This window comes from Heterodontus francisci, chromosome 8 (assembly GCF_036365525.1).
Source record: "Heterodontus francisci isolate sHetFra1 chromosome 8, sHetFra1.hap1, whole genome shotgun sequence".
NCBI lineage: Eukaryota > Metazoa > Chordata > Chondrichthyes > Heterodontiformes > Heterodontidae > Heterodontus > Heterodontus francisci.
The window spans coordinates 1,489,228-1,512,463 of NC_090378.1; the positions used below are offsets into that span (position 1 = coordinate 1,489,228).

Here is a 23,236-nt window from a genome sequence, read left to right on the forward strand (position 1 = left end):
AAATGGTAAAGGCAAGAAGTCACTTGTGGAAGTGGTATATAGGCCCCCTAACATTAACCACATGGTAGGATGAGGTATAAAGGAAGAAATAATGGGAGTTTGTCAGAGAATTATCGTGATAATTATGGGGGATTTAATCTACATATAGACTGGAAAAATCAGATGGGCAAAGTAGCCTCGATGAGGAGTTCAAAGAATGTTTTTGGGATAGTTTCTTAGAACAGTATGTTCTGGAGCCAACCAGAGAGCAGGCTATACTAGACCTGGTATTGTGCAACGAGATAGGATTAAATAAAGACCTCATAGTTGAGGTGCCACTAAGCAGCAGCGATCATAATATGATTGAATTTTACATTCAGTTTGAGGAAGGGAAGAGTGGGTCCAAGACTAGTATTTTAAACTTAAATAAGGGCAATTATGAGGGCATGAAAGCAGAGCTAGTTAAAGTGAACTGGCAATTTAGGTTAAGGGACAGGTCAATAGAGATGCAGTGGCAGACATTTACTGGGATATTTCAGCATACACAGAATAGATACATTCCAATGAGAAAGAAAAATTCCAAGGGGAGGACACACCATCCGTGGTTAACTAAAAAAGTTAAAGATAGTATCAAACTTAAAGAAATAGCATATAATTGCACAAAGATGGGAGGTAGGTCAGAAGGTTGGACAGAATATTTAAAAAAAACAGTAAAGAGTGACTAAAAGGTTAATAAGGAGAGAAAAATTAGAGTACAAGAAAAAGCTATCTAGAAATATAAAAACAGATCGTTAACGTTTCTATAGATATTTTAACAAGAAAAGTTAAAGTGATTGTTGGTCCTATAGAAAGTGAATCTGAGGAATTAATAATGGATAATAAAGAGATGGCAGATGAACTGAACAGATATTTTGCATTGGTCTTCACAATTGAAGATACAAGTAACATCCCAGTATTAGCTCTAAGTCAGGAAATGGAAGGGAGGGAGGAACTCAAGAAAATTACAATCACCAGGGAAGTGGAACTGAACAAATTGTTGGAGCTGTAGGCTGACAAGTCCCCGGGTCCTGATGGACTTTATCCTAGGTCTTAAAAGAAGTGGCTAGTGAGATAGTTGATGTGTTGGTTTTAATTTTCCAAAATTTCCGAGATTCGGGGTAAGTTCCATTAGATCGGAAAATAGTGAATGTAACTCCTTTTTTCCAAAAAGGGAGGGAGACAGACAGAAAGCAGGAACCTACAGGCCAGTTAGCTTAACATCTGTCAAAGAGAACATTTTAGAAGCTATTATTAAAGATGTTAGAGCAGGGCACTTAGAAAAACTGAAGGTAATCAGGCACATGGTTTTGTGAAAGGGAAATCATGTTTAATCAATTTATTGGAGTTCTTTGAAGTAATATGTGCTGTCTGCCAATCCTCAGCCTCTTCTTTCCATCAAATAATATCCTTAACTTCCTGAGTAAGCCACAGATGGATCTTTCTTGCTGAGTGTTTGTTTTTTAATTTTCGTTGAACATTTTGAATAATTTCTTTAAGTGTTTCCCACTGTTTATTTATCACCATCCTTTTAGTTTATTTACGCAATCAACCTTAGCCAGCTCTCCTCTCATACCTATGTAACTGGCTTTGTTTAAGTTTAAGATTCCTGTTTGAGGCTGCAGTTGCTTTCAAAGTTAACATGGAATTCACAGAGTTATGAAATGGTGACAGCACCGAAGGAGGCCATTTGCTCCATTGTGTCTCTGCAGAAGTAACTCAGCTAGGTGCTCGGCCCCACCCCTTCCCCATAGCCCTTCAAATCTTTTCTTTTCAGATAATTTTCCAACTCCCTTTCAAAAGCCCTGATTGAATCTGCCTCCACCACACTCTCAGGCACAGCATTCCAGATCCCAATCACTCACTGCATAAAAAAGTTTTCCCTCCTGTCACCTCTGGTTCTTGACCCTTCTGCCAATATGAACAGTCTCTCCCTATCCACTCTGTCCCAGCCCCTCATGATTTCGAACCCCTCTACCAAATCTCATCCCTGCTTCTCCAACCGATCTCACCTCCACAAAACCATTCTCTATTCAATTCTATGATGTTCACTTTTTCCCCAGAGGATCTTTTACTATGAGATTATGAATTAAACCTGTTTCATTGCACAATACTAAATTTATCTCTAGTTGATTCCACCAAATATTGATCCAAGAAACGGTTGTGAAAGCAAACTCATCTTCTAGACTACCTCTGCCAATTTGATTTGCCCAGTCTATATGAAGATTAACGTCCCCCACAAATATTACATTGCTTTTGTTACAAGCTGCAATTATCTCTTGCTTATTGCTTTGTCCACAGTATAACTACTGTTAGGGGGACGATAAACCATTCCCACCAGTGTTCTCTGCCCCTTGTTATTCCCAATTTCCACCCATACTGATTCTACTTCCTGATTTTCTGACCCAAGATCCTTTCTCACGAATGTCCTTAGGTTATCCTTTACTATCAGGGCTGCTCCTCCTCCTTTTCCATTCTGTCTGTCTTCTTGAAATGTTGTATACCCTCGAATATTTATTTCCCAATCTTGGTCACCTTGTAACCATGTCTCTATAATGGCGATTAGATCAAAACTATTTATTTCTATTTGTGCCCCTAGTTTATCTATCTTATTACAAATACTTTTGCATTCAGATAAAAAGCCTTTTTTTTTATGACTATTCTTTGCATGGATCTTATTCACTGATGCACTATTACTGTGAAACTCTCTGTCCCTTCCTGTCCCACTCTGCTTGTCTTTACCCACATCACTACACTGCTCTATGGCCTTGGCTTTTCTCTTTAGATTTCTCAATCTCCCTTCACCTGATCCTGCCCTGCCTCTTTTAGTTTAAAGCCCTACTTACAGGATTTGCCAGGACACTGATCCCAGCCCAGTTTAAGTGGCGCCCATCCTAAAGGATCAGCTTGCTCTTTCCCCAGTATAGGTGCCAGTGTCTCATCAATCAAATCCCCTTCTTCCCACACCACTCTTTGAGCCATGTATTTAATTCTCTAAACTGCTTGACCCTATGCCAATTGGTGTTTGGCTCAGGTAACAATCCAGGGATTATTACCTCTGAAGTTCTGCATTTTAATTTGGACCCTGATTTCTCAAACCCCCTTTCAGCAGAACAAGGGGGAGACGGTGACATAGTAGAAATGTCACTGTACTAGTAATCCAGAGGCCCTGGCTAATTCCCTGGGGACATGGTACAAATATCGCCATGGCAGCTGGTGGAATTTAAATTCGATTAATTAAGAAATTCAGTTCATTAATAAAATCTGGAATTGAAAGCTAGTCTCAATAATGGTGCCATGAAACTATCATCGATTGTTGTAAAAGCCCATCTGGTTCACTAATATCCTTTAGGGAAGGAAATCTGCTGTCCTTACCTGGTCTGACCTACATGTGATTCCAGACCCACAACAATGTGTTGACTCTTAACTGCCCTCTGAAATGGCCGAATAAGCCACTCATTTGCTAAGGGCAATTAGGGATGGGCAACAAATGCTGGCCTTGCCAGCAATGCCCACATCCCATTAAAGAATAAAAATAAATCAGTCTTAGTCTACCTATGTCATTGGTTCTGTCGTGGATGTTGACAACTGGATCCTCCATCTCCCTTTCCAAGTTTGTCTCCATCCATGAAGAGATGTCTTTAACCCTGACACCAGGCAGGCAACACAGCCTTTGGAATTCCTGCTGTTTCTATCCCCCTGACTATACTGTTCCCTATCACTACCACATTCCTTTTCACTCCCCACAACTGCACCATGGTGCCACGGTCAGTTTGCCCACCCACCCTGCAGCCCTTGTTCTCATCTACACAGGTAGCAAGTATCTCGTACCTGTTGGTCAAAGTCAAGGGCCAAGGTTCCTCCGTCACTACACTGTGGATCCCCAGATACCCTGACTCAGTATCCATCCTCCTGTCCCTGACCAACTTGAAAGTTCTACTTAGCTTAAGAGATGTGACTGCCTCCCAGAACAAAGTGTCTAGGTAATTCTCTCCCTCCCTGATGCCCCACAATGTCTACAGCTTGGACTCCAACTCAACAACTCTGAGCCAAAGTTGCTCGAGCTGCAGACAGCTAGCACAGATATGGTTGTCTGGGATTGCAATGATTTCCACAAACCCACACATGCTGTAGTTACAGTACACCACCTGTACTGCCATGCCTGTCTAACCTTATGTATTTATTTAACTAGTTAACTAGTTAATAATTTAGTAACGTAATAGCAAGTTACAGTCTCCTGGCTTGGAGACAAAAGAACACTCACCAGCAATTGATAGTAAAACAAAAATAAAAAGCTGCACCTCCTTCCCTCTCTGCACTGAATTCCCAACTTTAGCACTCAGTTTATGAAGCACTCTGTTCCCTGATCACTCTGTGCTCCACACTATTCCCAGTGTCCACTCTGTTCCCAGTGTGGTCTAATCAAGGTTCTCTATAAGTTTAACATAAATTCTCTGCTTTTCAATTTTATTCCTCTGGAAATGAACTCAAGTGTTTTGTTTGCCTTTTTATGTCCTTATTAATCTGCGTCACTCCTGCTGGTGATTTGTGCAACTGTACCCCAGATCTCTCTGCTCCTCTCACCTTTTATTTTCCAAGAAATATATAACATCTTTATTGTTTCTACTAAAATCTACCAACATCAAAATTCATTTGCCAGTTAGGCTCTTCATAATTCAATCAGATCAGAAACATTGGCTGCCCCTTTGGAGAGTCTAATCACTGAGGGGTTAGTCTATCTATGCTGGGAAAAGTAAGGAGAAATCCACCAATCCCCAGGGAGCAGGAGCACAGAATAGGATCTTGGACTTACCACCTGGGAGCACTGAATTTACAGAACATCTTCAGAACTAATAACCAGTTATAAATAGCTCAGGGAAATCCTATAGTTACAAAAAAGTTAATTCCTTCCTTCCTAAAGGCATACCTCATGTCTGCAACCTCTGAGGGACACTAAGATATAGATTGAAACTGAGAGACACCAGGAGACACCACAAGACAACGTGAGACACTGTGAGACACAGTATGCCTCCATGAGATACCATGAGGCACCGAGAGACCCTGTGAGACCCTGCAAGGCACCGTTAGATACCATGAGATACCATGGAAGTCAGTGCTGGTTGTGCCCATTTTATGGGCTTATGTCAGCAGATTCCATCGGCCTAGGAGACAAACCGGATGCGGGTGCCGGTGGAGATCAGAAATTGGTGCTGAAATGGTTAACATTGGGAAGTTGGCCCATTTAAGGAAAGTAACAAGCTCCCAATGGGGGAGAGGGAGGGACAATGGGGCAAATCGACAGCCTGTCCATCCCCCATGTCATCAGGACATGGATCCCACTAGTCACAGCTGAGAATGAGTAACTATACTCACCGGTGGCCCCGCTAGTCCAGGAGATCCTTCGATCAACATTCCCTGAAACAAAGAAAACAATTAATTTATGACATCAAACCATCTTCATCAGGTTTTGAGGGGAATTTCTTCCTCACCCCAGCTGGTTTCACCCTCTCTCTTTGTCTCCCTCTGTCTTTGTGTGTGTGTGTCTCTCTTTCCCTCTACCTCTCTCTCATCCGCTGTCTCTCTCTCTCTCTCTCCCCCTGTCCCGCTCCCCCCGCCATGTGAACAGTCTGTGTCCAGGTTTGTCTGGATTTTGTTAATGAGCCGGTATCTTTAGTAGTTTTAGATTTGGCTAAAATGAGGGATATCTCCAGTTTGCGTTAAGTTAAGCTGCAAACGACTGATTGTAGATCCTTCCCCTCAGCCTAATGCCCTGAGCTGACCCCCCATCTACCTCTAAGTCACGACCCCTTACCTTCTCTCCCCGCCTCTCCTTGCGATATCAAGGAGTTCCAGCCACAGAGAGTGTTCCCAAAGCCTCGACTGTGCTGTGGGATTATTTCCCCAAGCTCCAGTAACGCTCTGGTCAGCAGCCTAAGTTTGTGTGCTAAGAATCAGTGGACTATTCATCCAAGGGAGGCAACACACAAGGACTGATCCCTCACTCGGGCTGGCAGGGGAAGACTACGTTACAGTCGAACTGTGGAACCTTCCCCTTATTTCTTGCTTCAGATTGGTGTAATTTATCGTGGAACACAAGCAGCCCAGTCGAGGGTTTTGTACTTACGGGTTCCACCACTGCTGGCTCGCCTTTCTGTCCCTTCTCACCCAACAGACCGAGAGAATTAGTGTTCACCTGGAATCAGATAAACATCAGTTGAAATACAGGTGCACACTCACACACCGATTCTCTGACTCACCTTCACCCCCACCCCAAAACCAGCCTTCTGGATGACCACAAGATCCAGCCCATTATCTTCCATTTGCCATGTTCTTGCCAACCATTTTAATAGGCCGATATCCCTTTGCAGCCTCTTTGTGTCCTTCTCACTGCTTACTGTCCCACCTAACTTGGTATCATCAGCAAAATTGGATACATTGCACTCGGTCTCCTCATCTAAATCTTAATATAAATTGTAAACCGCGGAGGCCTAGCACTGATCCTCGCGGGCCCTCCATAGTCACAGCCTGCCAAACCGAAAATGACCCGTTTATTCATACGCTTTGTTTTCTGCCTTTTAACCAATCCTCGATCCATGCTAACTTGTTGTTGTAATATATTTCCCCCAATCCCGTGAGCCCTAATATTGTGTAGCAATTTATTGTGTAGCACCTTATCGAATGCCTTTTGAAAATCCAAATATACTACATCCACTGATTCCCCTTTATTTACCCTGCTAGTTACATCCTCAAAAAATTCCAATACATTTTTAGAACATTATTTCCCTTCCATAATACCATGTTGACTCTGTCTAATCATGTTATGATTTTCCAAGTGCCCTATGACCACATTCTTAATAACAGATTCCAGCACTTTTCTGATGACTGATGTCAGGCTAACTGGCCTGTAGTTCCCTGCTTTCTCTCAACCTCCTTTATTGAGCGGCAGTGTTACGTTTTCTAACTTCCAATCTGCTGGGACTGTTCGAGAATCTAGGGAAATTTGGAAAATCAGAATAAAAGAGTCATAACAGCACAGAAGGAGGCCATTCAACCCATCAAGTCCATGCTAGCTCTCTGTAGATCAATGCTGGCAGTCCCTTTCCCTCGCTCTATCCCCACAGACTTGCACATTTATTTCCTTCAAGGCTCCATCCAATTTCCTTCTGAAATCATTCATTGTCTCCGCTTCCACCACCCTCATGGGCAGCGAGTTCCAGGTCATTACCACTCGCTGTGTAAAAAAGTTCTTCCTCACATTCCACCTGCATCTCTTGCCCAAAACCTTCAATCTGTGTCCCCTAGTCCTTGTACCATCAGTTAATGGGAACAGCTTTTCTTTGTCTACCTTATCTAAACTTGTCATAATCCTGTACACCTCTATCAAATCTCTCCTCAATCTCCTTTGCTCCAAGGAGAACAACCCCAGCTTTTCCAATCTAACCTTGCAACTAAAATCCCTCATCCCTGGAACCATTCTGGTAAATCTCCTCTTCACCCTCTCAAGGACCCTCACATCCTTCCTGAAGCATGGTGACCAGAACTGGATGCAATACTCCAGTTGGGGCCTAACCTGAGCTTTATAACAGTTTACCATAACTTCCCTACTTTTATACTCAATGCCTCTATTTATGAAGCCCAGGATCCCATCTGCTTTACTAACCATTCTCTCAATATGTCCTGCCACCTTCAAAGATCGATGAACATGCACCCCCAGGTCCCTCAGTCCCTGCACACTCTTTACATTAAGTATACATTGCTTCTCCCTGACCCCTCTGCCAAATTGCACCAACTCACACTTCCCTGTATTAAATTCCATCTGCCACTTGTCTACCTATTCTGCTAACTATCTATGTCCTGTTGTAGTTGATTGGTATCATCTTCACTGTCTGTCACACCTCCAAGTTTTATATTATCGGCAAATTTTGAAATTCTACTCGTATTCCAATATTCAAGTCATTTACACATATCAAAAAAGCAGTGATCCCAGCACTGACCCTTGGGGAACACCACTGTCCACCATCCTCCAGTCTGAAAAACAAACCATTTACCATGTTTTCTGTCCTTCAGCCAATTGTTTTTATCCAATTGGACACTGATCCTCCGATTCTATGAGCCTCAGTTTTGTTAACCAGCTTTTTATGTGGTACCTTATCAAATGCTTTCTTAAAATCCATATAGATAACATCCACTGCATTCCCTTCATTAACCTTCTCTGTTACTTCATCAAAAAATTCAATTAGATTTGTCAAGCATGATCTGCCTTTCACAAATCCACGTTGGTTCTGCTTAATTAACTCAAACCTCTCCAAGTGCCTGTTCAATTTTTTCCCTGATTATTATTTTTAAAACCTTACGCAGCACTGATGTTAAACTAACTGGCCTGCAGTTGCTCAGACTGTCCTTACACCTTTCTTGAATAAGGGTGTCACATTTTCCACTCTCCAATCAGAGAAATACAGCACTGAAACAGGCCCTTCGGCCCACCGAGTCTGTGCCAACCATCAACCACCCATTTATACTAATCCTACATTAATTCCATGTCCCCTACCACATCCCCACCTTCCCTCAATTCTCCCACCACCTACCTACACTAGGGGTAATTTACAATGGCCAATTTACCTATCAACCTGCAAGTCTTTGGCTGTGGAAGGAAACCGGAGCACCTGGCGAAAACCCATGCGGTCACAGGGAGAACTTGCAAACTCAGCACAGGCAGTCCCCAGAATTGAACCCAGGTCGCTGGAGCTGGGAGGCTGCGGTGCTAACCACCCAAATCCTCTGGCACCTCCCCTGTATCCAGGGAAGATCGGAAGATTATGGCAAGCCCTTCCACTATCTCCAACCCAATTTCCTTTAGCAACCTCACATGTCAGCCATCCGTACCAGGTGACTAATCCTTTCTAAGCATAGCCAGCTTTCTCAATGCACCCTGCCCATCAATTTTTACCCCATCCATTACCTCGACAATCTCAGCTTCCAGCAATATTTTGTGAGCATCCTACAAACACCGATATAAAGAGTTCTAGCCTTGACTTGCACTCTCTGGGCTGGATTTTGTGCTGGAGGGCTCCTGGAGCCAGGCTGAAAAGGCGGTGGGGGGGCGGGGCAAACCCGCCTCCACCTTTTCATACCCTGCAGAGCAATCTTTTGGTCTTTTTGAATCAAAGTTTTAAGAGGCGGGATCTTTAAAGACTTTAAAAAGTGACGGGAATCCCACCTCCAAGAACTGCTGGTCAAGCACAAGGACGGCAGCTCAGCAGTACCACTGGAATTGGTGGCCACTGCCGGTACTGCAGAGGTCTCAGACCCAGGCCCAGCGCTGGAACCCCAGACCAGAGGTAGGTGAGGCGGGCTCACCAGGGCCTGTCTGGAAGGCCCCGGTGAGGGGGTTATGGGGGGTGGTCGTGCAGTCCAGGGGGAAGAGGTTCCGGGGAGGTAAAGTTGTACCCAGTGAGGCTCCTCTGCGGGCCACAGATTTCCCACGAAGGAGGGACCCCCCCCCTACCAAGCCCACATGAGACAAGGCATCATCCCTGTAGGCGAGAGCCCCTCCCCACCGCACCCACTGGTAAGGTTCCAGCAGCGGTGGGAAGAGGCCCTTAATTGGCCTTTAATAGGCCATTTAAGGACCTCAATTGGCCTCTGGGCGGGAAGGTCATCATCAGCCTATCCTGCCCCCAGGAAGATCACTGGGCAATGAGGAGGTGACTGATCCTCTGTCGCACCACCACCCGTCATGATACTCCGTTCCACCCACCTCTGACCCTGCCTCAGGGGGCCTCACAAAATTCCAGCCTCTTTGCCCTGAACAGGCCCCACTCCACCTCTTACTACCCACTTAGTATTTACATCCGGTAGAAGATTTCCTTTTATATGAACTACCATTCTATTCTCATAATCTCTCTTTGTCGGTCTTATTTTCCTCTTCACCTCCCCTGGTCTGGTTCTCACTTGAAGAATTCACTTGACCAGTGCATCCACTATCTCTACAACTACCTATTTTAGTGCCCTCGGTGTATAAGGTGAGAGTGTTAGACAGTACTACCAAGGAGCACAGAAATAGATAGCACCAGAGTAGGAATAGTAAGTCATTCGGTGGGGACAAAGTAAGGGAGGAAGTAATAAAGTCTAAATCAGGGTTAATGTGCATGTCTGTGAATGCACAGAGTGTGGTTAATAAGATTGGTGAGTTACAGGCGCAGATTGGGAATATGACGTGGTGCCTATAACAGAGACCAGGCTCAAAGAAGGACAGGACTGGATGTTAAATATTCCTGGTTACAAAGTGTTCAGGAAAGATAGGAAAGGAAAAAATGCAGGAGGAGTGGCTTGAGAGAGAGGACATCCCAGAGGGGTCGAGGACTATTTGCCGAGAGCTAAGGAACAAAAAAGGTGCAGTTACACTGCTCAGTGTTGTCTATAAACCACCAGCTAGTGGGAAGGATGTAGAGGAACAAAATTGCAAGGAAATTACAGAGAGGTGCAAGAATGATAGAGTAGTTATAATGAGGGACTTTCATTATCTGAATATAGACTGAGATAATAGTAGTTTAAAGAGCAGTGAGGGGCAAGAGTTCCTCGAATGTGTCAGCAAAATTTTCCACAGCAGTATGTTTCTTGTCCAATGAGAAAGGAGACACTGCCAGACCTGGTTCTTGGAAATGAGGTGGGCCAAGTGGATCAAGTGTGAGTAGGAGAGCATTTAGGGGATACTGATCATTAGAGTCAGAGAGATACAACACTGAAACAGGCCCTTCGGCCCACCGAGTCTATGCTAACCAACAACCACCCATTTATACCAATCCTACATCAATCCCGTATTCCCTACCATTCTCCTACCACCTACCTACACTCGGGGCAATTTACAATGCCCAATTTACCTGTCAACCTGCAAGTCTTTGGCTGTGGGAGGAAACCAGAGCACCCAGCAGAAACCCACACGGTCACAGGGAAAACTTGCAAACTCCACACAGACATTACCCAGAACTGAACCCAGATCACAGGAGCTGTGAGGCTGGGGTGCTAACTACTGCGCCACCCCAATTGCATCAGAAGGTTTAGGTTGGCTATGCAAAAGGACAAAGGACAATCCAGAGTAAGAAGAATTAACTTGGGGAAAGCCAATTTCAATGGGATAAGAATGGTATATATAAATGATCTGGAGGAAAATGTAGCTGTTCTGATTAGTAAGTTTGCGGACGACACAAAGGTTGGTGGAGCTGCGGATAGTGATGAGGATTGTCAGAGGATACAGCAGGATACAGATAGGTTGGAGACTTGGGCGGAGAAATGGCAGATGGAGTTTAATCCGGACAAATGTGAGGTAATGCATTTTGGAAGGTCTAATACAGGTGGGAAGTATACAGTAAATGGCAGAACCCTTAGGAGTATTGACAGGCAGAGAGATCTGGGCGTACAGGTCCACAGGTCACTGAAAGTGGCAACGCAGGTGGATAAGGTAGTCAAGAAGGCATACGGCATGCTTGCCTTCATCGGTCGGGGCATAGAGTATAAAAATTGGCAAGTCATGCTTCAGCTGTACAGAACTTTAGTTAGGCCACACTTAGAATATTGCGTGCAATTCTGGTCGCCACACTACCAGAAGGACGTGGAGGCTTTGGAGAGGGTACAGAGGAGGTTTACCAGGATGTTGCCTGGTCTGGAGGGCATTAGCTATGAGGAGAGGTTGGATAAACTCGGATTGTTTTCACTGGAACAACGGAGGTGGAGGGGCGACATGATAGAGGTTTACAAAGTTATGAGTGGCATGGACAGAGTGGATAGTCAGAAGCTTTTTCCCAGGGTACAAGAGTCAGTTACTAGGGGACATAGGTTTAAGGTGAGAGGGGCAAAGTTTAGAGGGGATGTGCAAGGCAAGTTCTTTACACAGAGGGTGGTGAGTGCCTGGAACTTGCTGCCGGGGGAGGTGGTGGAAGCAGATACAATAGCGACGTTTAAGAGACATCTTGACAAATAAATGAATAGGATGGGAATAGAGGGATACGGTCCCCGGAAGTGCAGAAGGTTTTAGTTTAGGCAGGCATCAAGATCGGTGCAGGCTTGGAGGGCCGAATAGCCTGTTCCTGTGCTGTACTGTTCTTTGTTCTTTGTTGGAACTGGGATGAATAAATTGGAATCAAAGATTGGCAGGAAAACCGGTAGCTGAACAATGGGCTAGCTTCAAAGAAGCGATAGTTCGGGCACAATCAAGGTATGTTCCCTTGAAGGGGAAAGGTAGAGCAAATGAATCCAGAGCTCCCTGGATGACAAAAGAGATAGAGATGAAGATGAAGAAGAAAAAGGGTGTTTATGACAGATGTCAGGTAACTAATACAATGGAGAACCAAGCTGAATATAAAAGGTTCAGAGGGGAAGTGAAAAAGCAAATAAGAGAAGCAGAGAGAGAGCATGAAAAGAGACTGACAGCTGGCATAAAATGAAATCCCAAAGTCTTCTATAGACATATAAATAGGAAAAGTGTGGTAAAAGGAGGAGTGGGGCTGATTACGGACCATAAAGGGGATTTACACATGGAGGCAATGGAATAGCTGAGATATTAAATGAATACTTTGCGTCTGTCTTTACAAAGGAAGAAGATGCAACCCAGGCAATGAGGAGGTAATCAATACATGTGAAGGATTTAAAATTGATAAAGAGGAAGTATTAGATAGGCTGTCTGTACTTAAAGTGGATAAAGCACCAGGTCCGGATGAAATGCATCCAAGGATACTGAGGGAAGTGAGGGTGGAAATCGCAGAGGCAGTGGCCATAATTTTTCAGTCTTACTTAGACTCAGGGGTGGTGCCAGAGGACTGGAGAATTGCAAATGTTACACCCTTGTTCAAAAAAGGGTGTAAAGATAAGCCCAGCAACTACAGGCCAGTCAGTTTAACTTCGGTGGTGGGGAAGCTTCTAGAAAGAATAATTTGGGACAAAATTAATAGTCACATGGACAAATGCAAGTTAATTAAGGAAAGCCAGCATGGATTTCTTCAGGGAAAATCATGTTCAACTAATTTGCTGGAGTTTTTTGAGGAGGTAAGAGAGAGGGTTGATGAGGGCAATGCTGTTGATGTGGTGTACATGGACTTTCAAAAGGCATTTGATACAGTGCCGCACAACAGACTTGTGAGCAAAGTTATAGCTCATGGAATAAAAGGGACAGCAGCAACTTGGATATGAAATTGGCTGAGTGACAGGAAACAAAGAGTCATGGTTAATGGATGATTTTTGGACTGGGGGAAGGTTTGTAGTGGAGTTCCCCAGGAGTCAGCGTTGGGACCCTTACTCTTCCTGATATATATCAATGACCTAGACCTTGGTGTATAGGGCACAATTTCAAAATTAGCATATGATATAAAACTTGGAAGCATTGTGAACTGTGAGGAGGATAATGTAGAACTTCAAAAGGACACAGACAAGTTGGTGGAATGGGCAGACGGGTGGCAGTTAAAGTTCAATGCGGAGAAATGTGAAGTGATTCATTTTGCTGGAAGAACATGGAGAGACAATATAAAATAAAGGGTACAATTCTAAAGGGGGTGCAGGAGCAGAGGGACCTGGGTGTATTTGTGCATAAATCATTGAAGGTGGCAGGACAGGTTGAGAGAGCGGTTAATAAAGCATAGAGTGTCCTGGGCTTTATTAATAGGGGCATAGAGTACAAAACAAGGAAGCTATGTTGAACTTGTATAAGACACGAGTTGGGCCTCAGCTGGAGTATTGCGTCCAATTCTGGGCACCACATTTAAGGAACGATGTGAAGGCATTGGAGAGAGTAGAGAAAAGATTCACGGGAACGTTTCCCGGGATGAGGAATTTCAGTTATGAAGATAGATTGGAGAAGTTAGGGCTGTTTTCCTTGGAGAAGAGAAGGCTGAGAGGTGATTTGATAGAGGTATTCAAAATCATGAGGGGTCTGGACAGAGTAGATAGAGAGAAACTGTTCCCATTGGTGAAAGGATCGAGAACGAGAGGGAACAGATTTAAGATAATTGGTAAAAGAAGCAATGGCGACTTGAGGAAGAACTTTTTCACACAGCGAGTGGTTAGGATCTGGAATTCACTGCCAGAGAGTGTGGTTGAGACAGGTTCAACCGAAGCATTCAAAGGCAATTATACAGTTACCTGAAATGTGCAGGGTAATCGGAAGGTGGTGGGGGAATGGCACTAAGTGAATTACTCACTCGGAGAGCTGGTGCAGACACGATGGGTCGAATAGCCTCCTTCTGTGCTGTAACAATTTTGTGATTCTATGATAAAGGATGTGGGCTATCAGGTCCTGGGAATCTGTCAGCTTTTAGTCACATTAATTTACAATCATAGAATCATAAAAACTTGCAGCACTGAATGAGGCCATTCAGTCCATTGTACTTGTGCTCGCTCTTTGAAAGAGCAGTCATGCTTAGTCCCACACTCCTGCCTTTTGTCTGTAACCCTGTAAGTTCCTCATCCTCAGTAACTGTCCAACTCTCTTTTAAAATAATTTACAGAATCAGCTTCTGCCACTTTTTCAGTTTGAGTCTTCCAGATCCCGACAATTCCCAGAGTGAAAACATTTCTCCTCACCTCCCCTCGAGATCATTTACCAATGATCTGAATCACAGATCTCTAATCATTGCCTCACTCACCAGAGGGAATAGTTTTTCTCTACTTACTCCATCAAAGCCTCTCATCATTTTGAAAGTCTCTATTAAGTCACCTCTTAACCTTCAGTCTTCCAAGGAAAACAGTCCAAACTTTTCCAACCTCTCATCATAACTGAAATTTCTCCAGTGCTTTCCTTCACTCCTTTTAATTACTTTAATTTTCTCACTCTCATAACATCCTTGGTTCCCCACACTTTCTAGTATGTTCTTTGTGTCGTCTACTGTGGAGGCGGAAACAAAGTATTGTCACAAGTCTCTGCCATTTCCTTATTCCCCATGATACTTTCTCCTATCTCTGCCTCTAAGGGACTCACTTTACTTTCACTAATCTCTTTTTTACATATTCTTACCATCTGTTTTTATATTGTTGGCTTATTTATTTTCATTTTCCATTTTCTCCCTCTATCAATTTCTTGGTCAACTTTTGCTGATTTTTGAAACCATTTGGATCGAGTTTTTTAGAAAGATCAGATGATGGGAACAATATAGCCCAGACATTCTGGGAAAACCCTGTCATATCAGCAATTTTTGCATTTATGTTGCTCCGTCAGCAGAGTAAAGTATCTCAAGGTGCTTCACAGCAGCGATTGTCAAGCAAAAATTGATACCAAACCACATAAGGGTATAAACAGGACAGGTGAGGTAGGTTAAGAAGCACCATTAAAATGTAATTTGACTTATTTGGTCAGCATTAAGCAAAGGGTCGAATCAAATTGAATGGAGTCAGAGACAGTGGTTTCCAAGAGGTTGTAAAAATGCCAGAATCTGTACCTTGTTGTCAGACAGAGTTAGACAGTGGCTCTCAGCCCAGGTTTGGGGCACTCAGTTAAAATACAACTTTGAGGGTTTCCCCAGTGATGTCATTGGCAGTTTGTTTGAAAAACCTCAGTGACAGGAATGAATGTTAATGATGAATCTGTTTTTAAATTTCTTCATGACAACAGTGACTACACTTCAAACAATATTTCATTGGCTGTGAAGTGTTGGGGATATGCTGGGGTGGTTCTTATTTCTCCAATCAGTAGCTTTATACGAGAGATATGTTGTTCCGGGTAGTTAATACAGGAAATGTGAAATAGTGAAGACGATAGCCAAATTGTTACAACACTTGATGTGATTTTCTTAACCAGGAGTTGTCTGTACATGCACTCTACTTCAATCCAAGAGCATTATTTCTGGCTTGGCTTGTCCCCCGTTGTGAATAGACTGATGGAATAGATCTGGAATCAATTTTCACATGTTCAACAACATTTTACATTTCTATGCCACTTTTAACATGGTAAAGTGTGTCGAGGTGCTTCAGAAAGAACAAAAACAAACATAAAATTGACACAAATAGATTAGGACAGGTGACCAAAAACTTGGTCAAAGAGGTGGGTTTTAAGGAGCATCATAAAGGATGAGAGAGAGTCAGAGAGGTTTAGGGAGGGAATTCCAGAGCTTAGGGTCCAGGCAGCTGAAGGCACGATGAAGGCCAATGGTGGAGCGATTAAAATCGGGAATGCTCAAGAGGCCAGAATTGGAGGAGTGCAGAGATTCGGAGGGTTGTGGGTTGGAGGAGATTACAGAGATAGGGAGGGGTGAGACCATGGAGGGATTTGAAAACAAGGATGAGAATTTTAAAGTCGAGACCAGAAGCCAATATAGGTCAATAAGCACAGGAGCTGATGGGAAATCAGGAATTAGACTGTACTGAGGGAGTGCTGCACTGTCGGACGGTCAGTACCGAGGGATCGCTGCACTGTCGGACGGTCAGTACCGAGGGATCGCTGCACTGTCGGACGGTCAGTACCGAGGGATCGCTGCACTGTCGGACGGTCAGTACCGAGGGATCGCTGCACTGTCGGACGGTCAGTACCGAGGGATCGCTGCACTGTCGGACGGTCAGTACCGAGGGATCGCTGCACTGTCGGACGGTCAGTACCGAGGGATCGCTGCACTGTCGGACGGTCAGTACTGAGCGAGTGCTGCACTGTCGGAGGTGCCATCTTTCAGTTGAAACTTTAAACTGAGGCCCCCTTGCTCTCTGCGATGGAAGTAAATGATCCTCAGGCACTACTGGAAGATGAGCAGGGAGGTTCTCCCCGGTGTCTTGGCCAATATTTGTCCCTCAAACAGCATTACAAAAAGATCAGCTGATGATTCCAGCATTGCTGTTTGTGGGAGGTTACTGTGCTTAAATTAGCTGCTGTGTTTCCTACATTACAACAGTGACTATTCTTCAAAAGTATTTCATTGCCTGTGAAGTGCTTTGGGGCATCGTGAGTTGAAAGGTCGCTATTGAAATGCAAGTCTTTCTTTTCTTTCAGCGGTTCAAGAAGGTGGCTCAGCACCAGCTTCTCAAGGCAACCAGGATAGATGATAACTGCTGGGCTTTGCAGTGATGCTCACATTCTGAGCACTGATTTTAAGAAGGAGTTATAAAGTAAATTATAGAGAGGGTTAGATGACACTAAGTATTATGGAGAGGCTGAACTGTATATGATGGAAGGGTTACACTGGATATTATAGTCCTGTTCATTCTCTACACCCTTTAACCTTCTCTATAGGCTATTTCAGTTTGCTTGTTCTGGAATGTGGCTGATATTTGGACAAAGTGCCACCGACAGCGTCACCACCTTCGGCCATTGCGGGTCGCTCCCCTTCATCCTGTGGTAGGCGCCTTGGGAAAAGTATTTCCTGGACACATACCACAGGAAGGCTGTTCTGTTAAACCCCTCGAGAGCAAGAACACACAGAGTGATTCTACACAGTGATACAAGCATCTGGCTTCAGCAGAATTGAGTTTGAGTTAAGCAAACAGAACGGAGAGATTTTGAGTATAAGCTAATCTCATTGAAAAGCTTGCATTCTGTGGAAGGCGGGTTTACAGGATCAGATTCTGTCAGGGGGTCAGAACATTCCAGAATACCTCGCCAGGACTAACAGTGGAGAAAGTTGTTGGATGTTTCCAAAGCTGTCACATGGAGGTGGCTTTTGTGACTAGAGTGGGGAGTTTGGTCCCTTAATTCAGGATGTTACCAAACTTAGGCCATTGTAACAAGGTCTGAAAAGTGCACCAGATGTCAGCACCACATCACAGTCTCTGTGATAATTTATCAGTCCAGATCTGACTAGAGTGGGACAGCTCGCAGCCTGCCCTGTGAACAAAGAACAAAGAACAGTACAGCACAGGAACAGGCCATTCGGCCCTCCAAGCCTGCGCCGATCTTGATGCCTGCCTAAACTAATACCTTCTGCACTTCCGGGGCCCATATCCCTCTATTCCCATCCTATTCATGTATTTGTCAAGATGTCTCTTAAACGTCATTATTGTACCTGCTTCCACCACCTCCCCCGGCAACAAGTTCCAGGCACTCACCACCCTCTGTGTAAAGAACTTGCCTTGCACATCCCCTCTAAACTTTACCCCTCGCACCTTAAACCTATGTCCCCCAGTAACTGACTCTTCCACCCTGGGAAAAAGCTTCTGACTATCCACTCTGTCCATGCCACTTATAACTTTGTAAACCTCTATCATGTCACCCCTCCACCTCCGTCGTTCCAGTGAAAACAATCCGAGTTTTTCCAACCTCTCCTCATAGCAAATGCCCTCCAGACCAGGCAACATCCTGGTAAACCTCCTCTGTACCCTCTCCAAAGCCTCCACGCCCTTCTGGTAGTGTGGCGACCAGAATTGCATGCAATATTCTAAGTGTGGCCTAACTAAGGTTCTGTACAGCTGCAACATGACTTGCCAATGTTTATACTCTATGCCCCGACCAATGAAGGCAAGCATGCCGTATGCCTTCTTGACTACCTTATCCACCTGCGTTGCCACTTTCAGTGACCTGTGGACCTGTACACCCAGATCTCTCTGCCTGTCAATACTCCTAAGGGTTCTGCCATTTACTGTATACTTCCCACCTGCATTAGACCTTCCAAAATGCATTACCTCACATTTGTCCGGATTAAACTCCATCTGCCATTTCTCCGCCCAAGTCTCCAACCGATCTATATCCTGCTGTATCCTCTGACAATCCTCATCACTGTCCGCAACTCCACCAACCTTTGTGTCGACCGCAAACTTACTAATCAGACCAGCTACATTTTCCTCCAAATCATTTATATATACTACAAACAGCAAAGGTCCCAGCACTGATCCCTGCGGAACACCACTAGTCACATCCCTCCATTCAGAAAAACACCCATCCACTGATATCCTCTGTCTTCTATGACCGAGCCAGTTCTGTATCCATCTTGCCAGCTCACCTCTGATCCCGTGTGACTTCCTGTGGTTAGGCCACAGCTGGAGTACTGTGTACAGTTCTGGTCACCACACTATAGGAAGGATGTGATTGCACTGGAGAGGGTGCAGAGGAGATTCACCAGGATGTTGCCTGGGCTGGAGCATTTCAGCTATGAAGAGAGACTGAAAAGGCTAGGGTTGTTTTCCTTGGACCAGAGAAGGCTGAGGGGGAACATGATTGAGGTGTACAAGATTATGAGGGGCATTGATAGGATAGATAGGAAGAAACTTTTTCCCTTAGTGGAGGTGTCAATAACCAGGGGGCATAGATTTAAGGTAAGGGGCAGGAGGATTAGAGGGGAGTTGAGGAAAAATCTTTTCATCCAGAGGGTGGTTGGAATCTGGAACACACTGCCTGAAGGGGTAGTAGTGGCAGGAACCCTCATAACATTTAAGAAGTATTTAGATGAGCACTTGAAATGCCATAGCATACAGAGCAACGGGCCAAGTGCTGGGAAATGGGATTAGTTAGGACGGGTGCTTGATGGTCAGCGCAGGTGCATTGGGCCGAAGGACCTGTTTCTGTGCTGTAAAACTCTGTGACTCTGGTTAGACTTCTCCTCTCACCCTTCAGCTCAAACATTGTTTACACTTTAACTTTCTGGAACCGCGAGCTAATAATGGCGCCACGAAGGGAAATGGAGCATCTGGGATCCCAGTGAACAACAACAACAGCAGTCTGTCTCCTGAACCAATAAGAATTAAGGATTGAGAAAGAGAAAGGACAGAGAGGAAGTAGAGTGAATTGAGTCAAATCAGGTCCAGAAAGAGAAATAAAGATAAAGAAAGTCCTTTAGGGAAGGAAATCAGTCATCCTTACCTGGTCTGGCCTACATATAACTCCAGACCCACAGCCATGTGGTTGATTCTTATTTGCCCTCTGAAACGGCCTAGCAAGACACTCAGTTGTATGAAACCACTACAAAAAAGTTGAACAACGAAACTGGATGGGCCACCCGTCATTGATCTAGGCACCAGAAATGAGAAAGGCAAACCCAGCCCTGTCGACCCCACAAAGTCCTCCTTACTAATAACTGGGGACTTGTGCCATAGTTGGGAGAGCTGTCCCACAGACTAGTCAAGCAACAATCTGACATTGTCTGTAAGGTTTGAATTTATGAGTATGACTACATCCCTGACACCACCGTCACCATCCCTGGGTATGTCCTGTCCCATCTGCAGGACATACCCACCAGAGGTGGTGGCACAGTGGTATACTATCGGGGAGTTGCCCTGGGAGTCCTCAACATCGACTCTGCCCCATATGAAGTCTCATGGCATCAGGTCAAATATGGGCAATGAAACCTCCTGCTGATTACCACCTACCGCCCTCCCTCAGCTGGTGACTCAGTACTCCTCCATGTTGAACACCACTTGGAGGAAGCACTGAGGGTGGCAAGGGCACAAAATATACTCTGGGTGGGGGACTTCAATGTCCATCACCAAGAGTGGCTCGGTAGCACCACTACTGACTGAGCTGGGCGAGTCCTAAAGGACATAGCTGCTCGACTGGGTCTGCGGCAGGTGGTGGGGGAACCAATACGAGGGAAAAACATATTTGACCTCGTCCTCACCAATCTACCAGTCGAATGACAGTATTAGCAGCAGTGACCATTGCATGGTCCTTATGAGAATACCGTCCATCGTGTTGTGTGGCACTATCACTGTGCTAAATGGGATAGATTTTAACAGATCTAGCGAAACAAAACTGGGCATACATCAGCAGCAGCAGAATTGTATTCAACCACAATCTGTAACCTCATGGCCCGGCATATCCCCCACTCTACCATTACCATCAAGCCAGGGGATTAACCCTGGTTCAATGAGGAGTGCAGGAGGGCATGCCAGGAGCAGCACCAGGCATACCTCAAAATTAGGTGTCAACCTTGTTTTTGGTGGCCAGAACTGTAAGCAGTACTCTAGCTGTGGCCTAATTAGTGTTTTATAAAGTTCTAGCATAACCTCCCTGCTCTTATATTCTAAGCCTTGGCCAATAAAGGAAATATCCTGTATGGCATCTTGAGCACCTTATCTACCTGTCCAGCCACTTCAGGGATCTGTGGATATGCACTCCAAGTTCCCTCTGTTCTCTACACGTCTCAGTATCTGACCATTTATTGTGTATTCTCTTGCCTTGTTTACCCTCTCCAAATGCATTGCCTCACATTTCTCTGGATTGAACTCCATTTGCCACGTTTCTGCCCATCTGACCACTCCATTGATATCTTCCTACAGCCTACAGCTTTCTTCCTCACTATCTACCACACGGTCAACCTTTGTGTCGTCTGCAAACTTCTTGATCATGCCCCCTACATTTAAGTCTAAATCATTAATATAAACAGTACTGAGCCCACAAAAACCCACTGGAAACAACCTTCCAGTCACAAAAAACACTGGTCAACCAATATCCTTTGCTTCCTGCCTCTGAGCAAATTCTGGATCCAACTTTCCACTTTGCCTTGCATCCCATGAGCTTTTACTTTCATGTCCAGTTTGCCATGCGGGACCTTGTCCAAAGTCTTGCTAAAATCCATGTAGACGACATCAAACCTGCTCCCCTCATTACCTCCTCAAAAAATGCAATCATTAGTCAGACCCAAATAAAAGCAAAATACTGCAGATGCTGGAAATCTGAAATAAAAACCAAAAGTGTGGGAAATACTCAGAACAGGCAGCATCTGTGGAGAGAGAAGCAGAGTTAACGTTTCAGATGTGACCTTTCATCAGAACTGGTCTGATGAAAGGTCACAGATCTGAAACGTTAACTCTGCTTCTCTCTCCACAGATGCTGCCAGACATCCTGAGTATTTCCAGAACTTTCAGTTTTTGTTTTAGTCAGACCCAACCTTCCCTTAACACATCCATGCTGACAGTCTTTGATTAACCCATATCTTTGTACATGATAATTTATACTGCCCCTCAGATTTTTTTCCAATGATTTTCCCACCACTGAGGTTAGGCTGACTGGCCTGTAATTACTCAGTCTATCCCTTCTTCCTTTTTAAACAACAGTACAGTTTTAGCTGTCCTCTAGTCCTCTGGCATCACATCTGTAGCCAGAGAGCATTGGAAAATGATGGTCAGAGCCTCTGCTATTTCTTCTCTTTGCAGCATTGGATTCATTTCATCCAGGCCTGGGGATTTATCCACTTTCAAAGATATTAAATTCACTATATTTATCCCAATCAATATGTCACACTCCTCCTGGTTAATCACAATCTACTTCGTCCCTCTCTTCTGTGAAGGCAACCAGAAAATTCATTAAGAACCATGCCCACATTTTCCACCTCCACACATAGGGAACAAAAAAAGAACCTAATTGATCCTACTCTTTTCTTAGTTATTCTCTTGCTCTTTATGTATTTTGTTATGAACACTGGACTTTGTAGCATGATTATGTTTGAAAAACTGTGATTTTTTAACATAGTTTAAGATGGAATCAGTGAAGTTTGGTGACCTCACATCAACTTTGCTTAAAAGACAAGGCAGGGATCTTGGTTACCAAGACAACAAAGAACCTGGATCAAATGCCTTTTGAAAAGTAGAGCCTGCAGGGGTATTGCACCTGAGGAACATTGGGTTTCACCATTCCAGATTGTAAACAAGGAGTCAGTGATTCTGAGAATGTAAATGTGAATGGCCATTGCTAACACCTGGAAACAATGGAAAGCCTGGGTGGCTCTGCAGTAGCCAGACATGTGGACTTTGCATACTGGAAAAGACAATTGGCGATTGACTTTTGATTCTGGATAAATTCAACAGATTTTCAGAAGGCAGGCAGACTATAAGGAAGACTAGAAGACGACCAGTGGTGGCAGCCTCAGAGGGGAGACAGAGAGAGAGAAAACACCTGCTCTGAGAAGACTGATACAGTGAAAGGATATGAAGACTTGAACCTGTTTTGAAAGTTGAGGTTTGCAGAGAAGTAAAAGACCAACAGAATCACCAGAGATCACCTTATTCACAGACGTCCAGATCAAAAAAGTGTTCGGAAGAAGTGAGCAAAGTGGACATTGACTTTGACAAAGGTCTGGAAGGTCCAACATTGCAACTGGGAGGAGTTTTGGACTTTCCACCACAAAGATGTCACCATCAAAGAGGATTGTATAACATATAAATGTGATGTGAGGTTTTCAACTGTTCTAATAAGTGAAGAAAATATCTTTCTCTAATTTGAAGTATTTGCTATTTACGAAGTACTATTTAGTGAACAGTGATTTCTTTTAGTTTAATTGTTATAATAAATGTCTTATGAAATGAAATCTTGCTGTGTAATTCGTTAAAT

At 44.2% G+C, this 23,236-nt stretch overlaps 1 protein-coding gene across 1 annotated transcript in view; it reads right to left on the reverse strand.

The window, feature by feature from the left end:
* The window catches only part of LOC137373152 (collagen alpha-1(XI) chain-like), a 612,019-nt gene that overhangs the window by 463,658 nt on the left and 125,125 nt on the right, over positions 1-23,236 (reverse strand). The window contains exons 9-10 of the mRNA XM_068038011.1: positions 6,140-6,208; positions 5,389-5,430 (exon numbers count right to left, since the gene is read on the reverse strand). Coding sequence (XP_067894112.1) covers positions 5,389-5,430; positions 6,140-6,208 — 111 coding nt within the window. The remainder of the gene's footprint in view (positions 1-5,388; positions 5,431-6,139; positions 6,209-23,236) is intronic.